The sequence below is a fragment of the Enhydra lutris genome, unplaced genomic scaffold (assembly GCF_002288905.1).
Source record: "Enhydra lutris kenyoni isolate GAN:26980312 unplaced genomic scaffold, ASM228890v2 scaffoldscaffold69, whole genome shotgun sequence".
In the NCBI taxonomy this organism is placed as follows: Eukaryota; Metazoa; Chordata; class Mammalia; order Carnivora; family Mustelidae; genus Enhydra; species Enhydra lutris.
Genome location: NW_019154153.1, coordinates 2,962,629 through 2,976,785, shown reverse-complemented (window position 1 = coordinate 2,976,785; position 14,157 = coordinate 2,962,629). Strand labels below are relative to the sequence as shown.

The following is a 14,157-nucleotide window of genomic DNA, read 5'->3' as shown; positions in this document are numbered from 1 at the left end:
CCACTAGACCTGCTCCGCAAGAAATGCTAAAAGGAGTTCTTCAGAGAAAAAAAAAAAAAAAAAAGATGCTAGACACTAATACAAGGCTACACAAATATAGTAAGTTCTCCAGTAAAGGTAAATACATAGATAAATATAATAGCCCGAATTAATATCCTTTTGGTACACAGAATTTAAATGAAAAAACTTTTAAAACTATACAATGAGGGGCGCCTGGGTGGCTCAGTGGGTTAAAGCCTCTGCCTTCGGCTCAGGTCATGATCCCAGGGTCCTGGGATCAAGCCCCGCATCGGGCTCTCTGCTCAGCAGGGAGCCTGCTTTCTCTCTCTCTCTCTCTGCCTGCCTCTCTGCCCACTTGTGATCTCTGTCAAATAAATAAATAAAATCTTTAAAAAAAAAAAAACTATATAATGAATATAGAAGTTTTTAAAACAACTATAGTTTTTATAACTGTAAATCTCTGTTACTGGGTATACAATATATAAAGATGTAGTATGTAACATCAATGAGATAAGGTGGAGCAGGGGCGGATTGTAAAGGAATAGATTTGGGGCACCTGGGTGGCTAGTTAAGCCACTAATTACACTTAATTAGTTAAGCTAGTTAAGCAACTGCCTTCAGCTCAGGTCATGATCCCAGGGTCCTGGGATCCAGCCCCATGGCAGTCTCCCTGCTCAGTGGGGAGTCTGCTTCTCCCTCTCTCTGCCTCTACACACCCCAACTTGTGCTCTCTCTCACTCTCTCTCAAATAAATAAAATCTTTAAAAAAAAAAAAAAGGAATAGTTTTTGTATGCAAGTGAACTTGTTATCAGTTTAAAACAGAATGAATGCTGCAACTTTAAGACATTTTATAATTGCAATAATAACCACATGGAAATTATCTCTAGAATATACACAAAAGGAAATAGGAAGGAAATCAAATCATGTCACTACCCAAAAGTAAAACAAAACACAAAGGAAGGCAGTAAGGGAGGAAAGGAGGGACAAAAAAAGCTACAAGACATACAGAAAACAACAAAATGGCAACAATAAGTTGTTCTCTAATAATAATACTTTAAATGTAAATGGATTAAACACCCCAATCAAATGACATAGATTGGCTGGACAGATTTAAAACTATATGCTTTTTATTAGAGTCTCACTGTAGACCTAAGGACACAGGCTAAAGGTGAAAGGATGAGAAAAGATATTCCATGTAACTGGTACCAAAGGAGAGCAGGGTGAGATATACTAATACCAGGCAAAACAGACTTCAAGTAAAAAAACTGTAACAAGAGACAAGGAGAACATTATATAATGATAAAAGGGTCAATTCACTTAATATGTATAACAATTACAAATATTTGTGTACCAAACAAATATATATAAATATATAAAGGAAATATATATAAAGAGCTCCTAAATATATAAAGGAAACTTTCTCAGAATTGGAAAGAGAAATAGACAGCAACAAAATATAATAATAGCAGGAAACTTTACTATTCTACCTCCAATAATGGATAGAATAAACAGACAGAAGATTAATAATAGAGGATCTGAACATTATAAGCCAAATGGACCTAAACGACATATACAGAATATTCCACCCAACAACAGTAGGTTATAAATTCTTCTCAAATACACATGAAATATTCTCCAGGGGAGACCACATGTTAGGCTACAAAACAAGTTTTAACCAATTGAATACAGAAATCATACAAAGTATGCTGACTGATCACAATGGAATGAAACCAGAAATCAATAGCAGAAGGAAAAAGTGGGATATCCACAAACGTGGAAATTAACAGTACACTCTTAAATAACCAATGGGTCAAAGAACAAGTCAAAAAGGAATTTAGAAATTATCTTGAGACAAATGAAAATAAGACACACCAAAAGTTATGATATGAAGCAAAAGCAGTGCTAACAGGAAGATTTATAGCTTTAAAGATTTATAGACATGAGCTAGTGAGAAAATGAAAGAAGTGGAGATACATGACAGAGAACAGAAATGCAATAGGAAGAAATAAGTGACAAAACAATTTTTTGAAAAGATCCACAAAATTGATAAACTCTTAGCTAGATAAACTAGAAAAGAAAGAGAGAAGACTCAAATAACTAAAATCAGAAAGTAGGGACATTACTACTGATGCCACAGAAATAAAAAAGATTATAAGATGACCAGGGGCGTCTGGGTGGCTCAGTCAGTTAAGCCTCTGCCTTTGGCTCAGGTCATGATCCCAGGGTCCTGAGATCGAGCCCCATGTTGGGCTCCCTGCTCAGCAGGGAGCTTGCTTCTCCCTTTCCCTCTGCCTGCTGCTCTGCCTGCTTGTGTATGTTCTCTCTCTGTCACATAAATAAATAAAATCTTTAAAAAAAAAAGAATACTCTGCACAATTATATACAAACAAATCAAATAACCTAGAAGAAATGGACAAATTCCTAGACACATACAACCTACCAGACTGAATCATGAAGAAACAGACAATCTGAACAGACCAATAACTAGTTAGGAGGTTAAATCATTATTCCAAAACCTACCACCACCAACAAAAAACCCCAGAACCAACTGGCTTCATGGGAGAATTCTACCAAACATTTAAAGAATTAACAGCAATCCTCCTCAAACACTTCCAAAAGCTAAAGTGGAGGGAACACTTCCAAGCTCATTCTATAAGGTCAGTATTACTATGATACCAAAGTCAAACAATGACACTACATAACACTTATCATGATGAGCACTGAGTAATATATAGAATTGTTGAATTACTATATTGTACATCTGAAACTAATATAACACTATATGTTAACTGGACTGGAATTAAAATTTTAAAAAACTTAATAAAAATAAAACAAACAAAAAAACCAGTGATACTACAAGAGAGAAACAACACTTTGAGAAAACTACAGAAAAATATTACAAATATTAATACAAAGATCCTCCAGGGGCACCTGAGTGGCTCAGAAAGATAAGCAGCTGACTCTTGATTTCAGCTCAGATCATGATCTTGGGGGTCATGGTACTAAGCCCCAGGTTGGACTCCATGTTCTGTGGGGAGTCTGCTTCTCTCCCTCTCTCTCTCTGCCCCTCCCCCAGCTCATGCATGTGCGCGCGCTCTCTCTCTCTAATAAATTAACTAAAAATTATTTTTAAAAAATTTTTCCAAATACTAGCACACCGAATTTAATAGCACGTTAAAAGAATTATACACCATGACAAAGGGGTATTTATTCACAGGATGTAAGGATGGTTCAACTCCACAAATCAATCAATGTGATACACTACAGTAACAGAAAGAAGGGACAAGGGGTGCCTGGGTGGCTCAGCAGGTTAAAGCCTCTGCCTTCAGCTCAGGTCATGATCTCAGGGTCCTGGGATCGAGCCCCGCATCAGGCTCTCCGCTCCACGGGGAGTTGGCTTCCTCCTCTCTCTGCCTGCCTCTCTGCCTACTTGTGATTTCTATCTGTCAAATAAATAAAAAAAGAAAGAAGGGACAAAAGCACATGCTAATCTCAATTAATGCAGAAAAAGCATTTGTTAAGACTCAATACCTTTTCACAATAAAAATATTCAACAAACTAGGAATAGAAAGAATATACCTCATCATGAAGGACAAATATGAAAAACGCACCACTAACAACATACTCAATGGTGAAAGACTGAAAGCTTTTCCTATAATATCAGAAGCAAGGCAAGGATGCCCACTCTCACTACTCATACTCACATACTGGAAATCCTAGCCAGAGCAATTAGGCAAGAAAAAGAAATAAAGTGGAAAAGAAGTCAAATTATCTCTAGATGCAGATGACATGATCTCATATGCAGAAAACCCTACAGACTACAAAAAAATTGTTAGAATGAACAAATTCAGTGAAGTTGCAGGATACAAAATCAACACACAAAAATCAGTTCTGTCTATACACTAGTAATGAACAATCCAAAAGGAAAATGAAGAAAACAATCCATCAAATAGCATCAAAAAAGAATAAAATACTTAGTAATAAACCTAAACACCAAGAATGTGAAGACTTGTACACTGAAAACTGCAAAAAGGTTGTTGAAATTAAAGAAGCAACAAATAAATGGAAAGACACCCCATGTTCATAAAAGTTAATATGGTTAGATCCCCAAACTACTGATTCAATACAAACCCTATCCAAATTCCCATAGCATTATTTGCATACACAAAAAAAATTTCATCCTAAAATTCATATGGAATCTCAAAGGAATTCAAATAGTGAAAACAACATTGAAAAAGAACAAAGCTGAAGGACTCATACCTTCTCATTTCAAAACAAACTGTGATCAAAATGATATGATACTGTCATAAATACAGACACACAGTCTAATGGAATAGAGAGCCCAGAAATAAACCCTTTCATATATGATCAAATGAATATCGGCAAGCGTGCCAAGACCACTTAATGGGAAAAAGAGAATCTCTTCAACAAATGATGCTGGGAAAAACTGGATATCCACATGCAAAAGAAGGAAGTTAGACTGGTATCTTACATCATAAACAAAAATAAATTTAGATGGGCGCCTGGGTGGCTCAGTGGGTTAAGCCGCTGCCTTCGGCTCAGGTCATGATCTCAGGGTCCTGGGATCGAGCCCCGCATCGGGCTCTCTGCTCAGCAGGGAGCCTGCTTCCTCCTCTCATTCTCTGCCTGCCTCTCTGCCTGCTTGTGATCTCTCTGTCAAATAAATAAATAAAATCTTTAAAAAAAAAAATTAAAAAAAAAAATAAATTTAGGCAGACTAAAGACCTAAACATAAGACACAAACCGTAAAACTCAGAGAAGAAAATATAGGGGGAAAGCTCATGACATTGGATTTGACAATGATTTCTTGCATATGACACCAAAAACACAAAGCAAAAATATATAAATGGGACAATGTCAAACTTAAACATTTTAAAGGGAACCTATGAAACAGGAAAAAATATCTGCAATCAGGTCTCTGATAAGGGGTTAGTATTCAGAATATATATAGAATTCCTACAACCCAATAAACAAAAAATTAAAATCCCCAATTAAAAAATGGGCAAAGAAATAGACATTTCTCCAAAGATGATATACAAATGGCCAAAAATCGGGGCGCCTGGGTGGCTCAGTGGGTTAAAGCCTCTGCCTTCGGCTCAGGTCATGATCTCAGAGTCCTGGGATGGAGCCCCGCATCGGGTCTCTGCTCAGCAGGGAGCCTGCTTCCTCCTCTCTCTCTGCCTGCCTCTCTGCCTACTTGTAATCTCTGTCTGTCAAATAAATAAATAAAATCTAAAAAAAAAAAAAGAAAATTTACAAATGGCCAAAAAGCATATGAAAAGACATTCAACATCAAAAGTCATCATCAGAGAAATGCAAATTAAACCCACAATAAGACAGCATCTCACACCCACTAGGATGGCTGCTATCAAAAAAACCCAGAAAATAACAGGTGTTGGTAAGGCTGTAGAGAAATGGAACACTTGTGCACTGTTGGTTGAACACTGGTGTGGCCACTACAGAAAACACTATGGAAGTTCCTCAAAAAAATACCACATTGGGGCTGAGTCAGTTAAGTGTCCTACTCTTGATCTGAGCTCAGGTCTTGATCTCAGGGTGGTGAGCTTCAGCTCTGTGTTTAAAAAAAAAAAACAAAAACACTACCATATGCTCCAGCAACACTACCTCTTGATATATAACCAAAATAACTGAAAGCAAGGTCTTGAAGAAGTATTTGCAAAACCATGTGTATAACAGCACTATTCCCAAGTCAAGAGATGAAAGCCACCCAAATGTCCATTGATGGAAATATTAAAGAAAATGTGGTGTGTACCTACAGTGGAATATTATTCAGCCTTAAAAAGGAAGGTAATTTTTTTTAAAGGACTTTATGTTTAAGTAATCTCTACAGCCAACCTGGGGCTGTAGATCAACCTGAGATCAAGAGTCCCACACTCTACTGAGCCAGCCAGACACACCAAAAAAAAAAAAAAGTAATTCTGACACAGGCTACAACGCAGATGAAACCTGAGGACATTGTGCTAAGGCGACATAAACCAGAGAGGAAATTCATAGGAACCAGAAGTAGAATGGTGGTAACAAGAGGCTGAGAAGGGGGGAAAAGGAGAGTTGTCCTATGGGTATAGAGTGGCAGAATCCCAACATTAAAAAGTTCTAGAGATCTGTTTCATCAGTGAACTGTACACTTAAAAATGGCTAAAATGGTGAATTTTTTGTTATTTTTTTTACCACAATAAAAAAAATCCCTAATATCCCTCATAAACAGACACAAAAGTCCTTAACAAAATATAAGCAAACGGAGGCCAACAACATATAGAAAGGATTTTAACAAGGGAAAGTGTGGCGTTTTGACAGCTGCCAAGTGCCACGCCCCTCTGCCAGGGTGTCCCCCACCAGCAGCCCTCAAGGACAAGCCAGGGAATGCTGCCCTGGGCTGCGGTGCTGCGGGGAGCCTCTGACAGCACGCTGGAATGGACAGACACTCCGCCAGCCACCGGAACGCACCACCACCTGCCACAGCCCCCGCTAAGAGCAAGCCCAGAGCTGCGCGATTCCAGAACCTCCTCCAAAGGCTCAGCTCATGTGATAGGCTCTGGCGGAGAAAAGGGGACCTAGGCCGTGACCCCTAGAGCACAGACGCAGGCTGAGAAGGTGAGGTTCTTTCTGAGTGTTTCTAAGGAACCACAGGGGCGCTGCAGGGAGCTCTGTGCTCCTTTGGAGGTTTCACACACCATTCTGGAACACAGCTCTCTGTGCAGAAAACAAGTGGCATGGATTCTCTAGGCTTCAAGTCCTTCAGCTGGAAAATTCGGTGATTGGTTCCTGCTGGCTCTGGTCGGCAGACAATTCTGAAATACACATTCCAGGCCCTCAAAAGGGCTGAGTCTCCCCTTCTTCTTTCTTCGTCCAGAATACTCAATCCATGCCCCTGGGGCACTGGTCCTATCTCTACTGTGATGCATTCCATTCATCCATTTCTAACATACCTGGCGGGGAAGCTTATTTAGTGACCTCAGATAATCTTTGTCCAGAATACAATTTCCAAGTGCATTCCCGAAACTTCTAAGGGTAAGGGAAAAAAAAAAAAAAGAATGGAACAGGTTGAGAATGATTATGTGTCAATATCAGAGAACACAGTTAACAGTTACAACATTTGTGGCAAGGTGCTTCTCCACTGCGGCAGAGGAGATGGACCCCAATATACATGCAGAAACACTTCTTGGGCACCTGCCACTTTCACGCACTGTATGAGGCTCTCAGTACAGCATGGGGCACAGCAGTCACCAGTCTCTGCCCTCAACAAGAGGCAGGGAGGTCCAAAAGACTAAGAAACCATTCGCAAAACCCCATGAGCTACCTCCTGCCATTCTTTTTTCAAGGATGGTTCCAATTCCCCAGTAATAGTGGACAACTCACTTAGGACACGCCGTCCTCCATCCCTGAAGTTCTTTACTTGGGACATCTGGCCTCCCGCACCAGTTAGAGCACCTCAAGTTTTTAATGTAGGTTCATTACATGTGTGATTTAATTCATGTCAATTCTCAAAGGCCATGTATGACCCCCCCAAAAAAAAGTAAAAACAAACAAACAAACAAACAAAAAACCCTGTTCTATTCACCTTAGTTGTCATACCCAAGGAAACACTGTTTAGGTGTCTTAAAGAGAATCGGGAAGCGATCTCTGTCCTCGTGTGGAAAGGTTTCCAAGACACACAACTGAGATGGGGGTGAGCAAAATCAAGTACAGAGTAGAGAATATAGTATTCTTTTTTTTTTTTTTAAGATTTTATTTATTTATTTGAGAAAGCACGAGTGGGGTGAGGGGCAAAGGAAGAAGCAGACTCCCCACTGAGAAAGCCCGTTGTGGGACTTGATTTTGGGACTCCAGCATGGTGACCTGAGCCAAAGGTAGATGCTTAACCCACTGAGCCACCCAGGTGCCCCGAGAATGTAGTATTCTACCACTTATTCTCAAAGAGGGGAGACCTAAGCATAAAGAACTACAGGGAAAATTCAAAGTGTAGGAAACAGGGCTGACAGGGACAAGGGGGGAGTGAGGCTTGGGTTATTTCAACTTTTTGTACCACATGAATGAATTACGTCTCAAACAAACAAACAGGAATAAAACTGACGCAGGTTAGACTCCAGCCCTCGTGCTCACCTCAGCGCCCGCTTCAGCCCGTCTGTCACGGCCTCCTTCCTGGCCTTCTCCAAAGACAAGGCTTTGGACTTGAGGCCCTCACTGACACCGTAGCCCACATCTTCATGATATGAACCATCCTATAGGTAGAAAAGGAGTTCAGAGTCCAACGTGAAGAGCTGCAGTCGTGTCCTGGTTCCACAGCTCTCCTCACCCTCAAGGGCATTTGCACCAGGGCACACAGAACCTGGGCGCCTTGCTAAAGGGCACACAGGCACAGAGAGCTGGAAGAGAATTAATTTCCAGTGCTACGTCCTTGACCTGATCTGCCCGGAAATGTACAAGACAATTCTCCTTACCCACTTACAAGTGCACATAAAAAAGGCACATAGCTAACCCACCCTAAATCTTCCTAAGGTGCATAGCCCCAAGGTATAAAAACCTCTGGGACATGAAACAAAAGAAAAATGTGAAATACTGTATTTAACAGATTCTTAACGATTGGCTAGCAAATCAAAAAATCTTTTCACAGGTCAGGTGGTATCCATTTCCTGGCTTTCATCAAAAATGAAGGTATACCTGATCAAGTTATTAGCTGACAGAGAACCAAATATAATTTTGGATAGCACTCTGATTTCTGAGATATAACTCAGAAAGCTTATTCAAAGAAATGGTGATACTGTAACAAAATTCTCTCCATTCCCAGTTTATGTATGTGAGTAAGGTTTTTCAGTATTTTTTTTTTCTTATTTGTCAGAGGGAGAGAGAGACATGGCACAAGCATAGGGAGCAGCAGGCAGAGGGAGAAGCAGGCTCCTCGCTGAGCAGGGAGCCTGATGCAGGACTCAATCCCAGGACCCTGGGATCATGACCTGGGCCCAAGGCAGACACTTAACTGACTGAGCCACCCAGGTGTCCCTAGTACTATATATAAAAATAAGAAGTGAGAATAGAATTAATGCTGAATGTTCTATCTTGGAAAAAGTAATATTAAACTATGGAAATATAAACCATCCAGAAAGAAAAAAAGCTTCATCCATCTCATTAAGAAATGCATTTTCCATAAAAATTTATTTTTATTAAGTATATAAATTTTGATGTAGTTATTTTATCCCCCTCATAGACCCAACTGATCAATTGTGTGTAATACCTATAACAGTAATTCAATCCAGAAGAAATTTTTTAAAATTTAGAGCTTTAAAGTCACTGAAAATCTACCCCCCAAAATTACATTTATATGACCATACATACACACACACACACACACAGAGGAATATGCTAAGGTTATTAATAAAAGGTTCCAAACACATGTAATATATATACATAATATATATTCCAAACATATATTTTGTTTATACATGTATATGGACAAAAGCCAATGAGGAGATAGAATGGAAATATGAGTTTGAGAAGAAAAAAATGTAAAATTTCTCATGACTAAAGAATAGCTTGCTCATGTATTTTTTTTAAGTGGATCATAGTATTTAATCGTTTATGATATTTAAAATACATTGGTACATCTTAAAAAGATGTAACAAGAAAAGAAATGTGAAATAACAGGGACTGAGAATACATTTATCCTGATGAGTCGTGAAAAATGTGTGGAAGTGCTGAATCACTATATTGTACACCTGACAACTATACACCATTGGATGTTAATTACACTTGAATAAAAAAAGGAAGAGAAAGATGTAACAGATTTTAGAGTGTCAAATTTTAAAATATGCTAAAAAACATACCGTTGTAACTACAGGTTTCCCCTGCTATCCGAAAGTAGAACAAACATTCTCATGAAAGCTTCCGTAAGCCAAAATGGTATAAAGCAAAGAATTGCCATTAATTTATATGGAAAAATCTCTCAGCATTCCCAGATCCAAAAAATAACCTGTTACGCTTTTCTGATAACATAAGGACACATCTTGCTAACGGACGCACACAATAAACGGAGCTAGAGCACAGATGCTCACGGACAGATCTCAAAGCCTGGCAGCTCGATGCCGAGACAGTGAGTGTAGTTCCCAGGGATGGACTCGGCGGGGCTCCTCTTGCCACCAGGGTGTGCCTTTTCTCATAGAAGTGAAAATCCTCTCTAGATTGCTTTCAGTTAAGGGAAAACAGGTACCAGCGTAGGTTTTCATAAAAGCAAAGGGGTGCAGCGCAAACTTTTGAAATGCAGAGGACTTACGGTGCATTTGTACTTACAGCGAAACCTTTTAGGTGTCAACTTAAAATGTACAGGAAACGCGTTTTTCAGCATTCATTTAGGGGGCATGTGAGTAAGAATGTTTAAGGAACACTGGCTGAGCCCCAGCTCTCTAGGCCCAGTCCAGAGAATTCTCTACCTGCTCATTCTCCTCTCACCACCCACCCAGTCCTTGGAGGCAGCGGGTCTGCTCCATCACCCTCACCTTCAACTGGACTCTCACAAACGCACAGACTCCCACGTAGAACTTGCCATTGTTAAGGTCAACAAAATCTAGGAGTGGAAAAGAGAACCAGTTGAAGAGGATACTGACTCCTGTGCCTCACCCATATTCCTCCTACCAGCAACAAAATACACCTACATCCTCACCCACAAAATACTCTCATCAGAAATTAGCACCAAAGTAAAGGAAATGAAGTCCCCATTGCCAGGAAAACATACTCACCCACATTCTGCTGTGTGATGGAGTGTGCCCAGCCGTTGTAACCGAACATCTCATTGGCCAGATTAATTACCCTGTGACCCTCAATGTAACATACCTGGAAGAGAAATTAAAGGCAGAGGGGGAGCTGGTTAAGATTCCCTCTGCCATACTAAATGAGAATCAAAATTTACTTAATTTACTCCTTACCAGATTTTTTGGCAAAACTGCCCTTTAACATTCCAGGGAAATTCTCAGTGAATTGATTTCAAAGATCTTCCAAAAGGAACCAGCGAGAACTAGTGTTTTGTCTTGGGGGAGGGACTAGACTCAGAGTAGAAAGATACCCACTCACCTAGCAGTTTCCAAAACTCAGTTTCCAAAAAAGTACAAGTCTCAGGCTGACATATATTATAGGAGACCAAAAATATACACATAAAATTAGAAGCAAAGGGCAAAAGAGACATTTTTAAAAGATGGTGTAAATATCTCAAGATGGAAGACAATACTTGGGTGGCTTTAGATGACGATGCCAGCTGGAACCCATCCCCTCCCAAAGACACTAGGAAACATCCAGCAACAGTGAGCAGGAGACCTTCTGAATCCATGAGGACCCAGAGAGGGAGAAAGATCCTCTGAGTAGCCAGCTAGAGGGGCACCCAACTTCTCAAGCGTGTCATCTCTCCTACCCTCTGGCCTCCTCCAGCCATGCGGCTACTGATGTATTCCGGGCCCAGCCTCTGCCTCAGAGCGTTCTGGATGGCCTGGTACTCGTCTGCTGTGTACTGATACTGCAATCCAGAAAAGGAAAAATTAAACTGACATTCCCCCATTCCTATGCCAGCAAGTCTCCAGACCCTTTCACACTCTTAAAAAGTATTGAGGGCCCTAAGAGCTCTTGTTTACGTGGGTTTTATCTACCAATACTAGGAATTAAAACTGAGAAACTTCTAAGGCACACTTTCCATAGCCATCAGAGCAGTATCCCCCCAGGCTGTGTGTGCTCTGGAGAGTCTCACTGTTCACTCGTAAGAGAATGAAAAGGAAAAGGCAAGAAGATTTTTAGTATTATTATGGAATCTTCTTGACCTCGTGGACTTGGGAGAAGTCTGGTGGACCCCAGGGGTCGCTGGGCACCATTTTGAGAGGCAGTGCCCTAGGTGTCACCACCCTCCTGACAAAACTTTCTCAAGTCAGAATTGGTAAACTGAAAAGTGCCACCTCCGAGTCTGTATATGACATTTATGCCCACAAGGGAGCAGGAGACATACCTCTTCTCTAGTTCAACACTTTTCCATCCTACACATACATAAATATACCACTACTTATTTGACTACTGTCCCCTTGGTAGTTTCCCCCTTGCCCTATTTAAATGAAATAAATCGGGATGCCTCGGTGGCTCAGTGGGTTAAGCCTCTGCCTTCAGCTCAGGTCATGGTCTCAGGGTCCCGGGAATCTCTGCTCAGTGGGGAGCCTGCTTCCCCCTCTCTCTCTGCCTGCCTCTCTGCCTACTTGTGATGTCTCTCTGTCAAATAAATAAATAAAATCTTTTTTAAAAAATAAATTAATGAAATAAATTTTCACAAACAGATCTATGGTAAAGACAAAGATGGACTCGAGGGGACAAAGCAAGAATCTCTTTTATACGCACAGAATATCGCCACAAAGAATAGGACACTGGGGGGCGCCTGGGTGGCTCAGTGGATTAAGCCGCTGCCTTCAGCTCAGGTCATGATCTCCAGGTCCTGGGATCGAGCCCCGCATCGGGCTCTCTGCTCAGCAGTGAGCCTGCTTCTCCCCTCACTCTCTGCCTGACTCTCTGCCTACTTATGATCTCTCTCTCTGTCAAATAAATAAATAAAATCTATTAAAAAAAAAAAAGAATAGGACACTGGAATCCTTGACACTGGGTGAAATGTAGACAGGAGTGACAGGGAAAGAGCAAGACTTTGCATTCACATACAGTCTACGTTTCCTTTTGAATGTTATACCATATGAATATGTAATGTATCAAAAAAATAAACAAAAGGTAAATCTCAATGTAATCCCCAGTACTACATGATGCTACAGTTCCACGACGCGCTGAGAGTTCCTCAGAGTCCCTAATAATGTATACCGAAAGGAAAACCCGCTGACAGTAAATAGCTTCCATATACATGATTGTGCCCTACAAACTACTTTCTCCTACCTGTTCACTTAACCTCATTCTTCCCAGGTATGGAAAACACAGTTACCTGTCCGAAGCATAACACGGAGTTGCCGCCAGCTGCAGAAGGATGGTTGCCTCGGGCTCCAAGAACCGCTTCCTCAGTCCCAGACATGTTGATTCCAGGTGACCTCTATAAAAACAGAAGATTTAAAAAGATCTCAAAGATTGCTGAAGGTAAAAAGCAAGAGCCTCTACACAAAATCAGACTAAAGCATCCAAATGTAGTATCCTACAAGTCGATTTACTTAACACTTAATGTGGGTTTGTTTGTTTGTTTTTAGATTTTATTTATTTATTTGACAGAGAGAGAAACAGTGAGAGAGGGAACACAAGCAGGGGCTTCCCGCTGAGTGGGCACCCCCAATGTGGGACTCGAACCCAGGACCCTGGGATCATGACCTGAGCTGGAGGCAGATGCTTAACGACTGAGGCACCCAGCTACCCCAATGCTTTTCTTGTAAGCACTGCCCCAATCAAGGACTAAGTTCCTCAGTGCTTAGCTATCATCCAACACGGCACTAAAAATCCTTTAGGGTCCACTTCTATCTTTCTGTTAAAATTCTGGCTAGGGTTGGGGTGCCTGGCTGGCTGAGTCCGCAGAGCATGCGACTCTTGATCTCAGGGTCATGAGTTCAAGCCCCACATTGGGCAAGGAGCTTACTTAAAAAAACAAACCATAAAATGTTCATTAGGGTGATGGTGTTATTTAAGGTGATTTTTAGAATTATAATGCATTATAATTGCAATGTTTATAATTGAAAAAGTCAAAATTACAAAAACACTCCAAGGGAGAGTAACCAAACAACTCATTACTACCTCATATATGAACAACATGATTCTGGCTTCAGTGGGGTCAAAAAGAGAAGTATAAGCCAGGGGTGCCTAGGCAGCTCAGTCATTAAGCAACTGCCTAACTCAGGTCAGGTCAGCTCAGGTCATGATCTCAGTATCCTGGGATCAAGCCCCAGACTGGGCTCCCTGCTCAGTGGGGAAGCTGCTTCTCCTTCTCCCTCTGACTCTCCCTGTGCTTGTGCTCTCTCTCTCTCTCAAATAAATAAATTAAATATATTTTTTTTTAAAAGTAAAAGCCACAATAACTGACCTGCTTTCCAGGAGCTAACAAGCTAGCTGGTAGGAGACTAACAGGAAAGTTAAAGAGCAAGAGAAGGCAGTGTGGATGGCCCTAATATTCAGGAAGAATA

At 40.7% G+C, this 14,157-nt stretch overlaps 1 protein-coding gene across 3 annotated transcripts in view; it reads right to left on the bottom strand.

The window, feature by feature from the left end:
• LOC111159802 (RAD52 homolog, DNA repair protein) overlaps nt 1-14,157 on the bottom strand; it is a 40,489-nt gene that overhangs the window by 12,636 nt on the left and 13,696 nt on the right. For 2 of the 3 annotated variants that reach the window (XM_022522417.1, XM_022522419.1), the window contains exons 2-7: nt 12,981-13,085; nt 11,436-11,537; nt 10,771-10,864; nt 10,531-10,598; nt 8,144-8,262; nt 6,970-7,045 (exon numbers count right to left, since the gene is read on the bottom strand). In XM_022522417.1, coding sequence (XP_022378125.1) covers nt 6,970-7,045; nt 8,144-8,262; nt 10,531-10,598; nt 10,771-10,864; nt 11,436-11,537; nt 12,981-13,067 — 546 coding nt within the window. In that variant the 5' untranslated portion in view covers nt 13,068-13,085. The remainder of the gene's footprint in view (nt 1-6,969; nt 7,046-8,143; nt 8,263-10,530; nt 10,599-10,770; nt 10,865-11,435; nt 11,538-12,980; nt 13,086-14,157) is intronic. The other variant, XM_022522418.1, reaches the window with a different exon arrangement.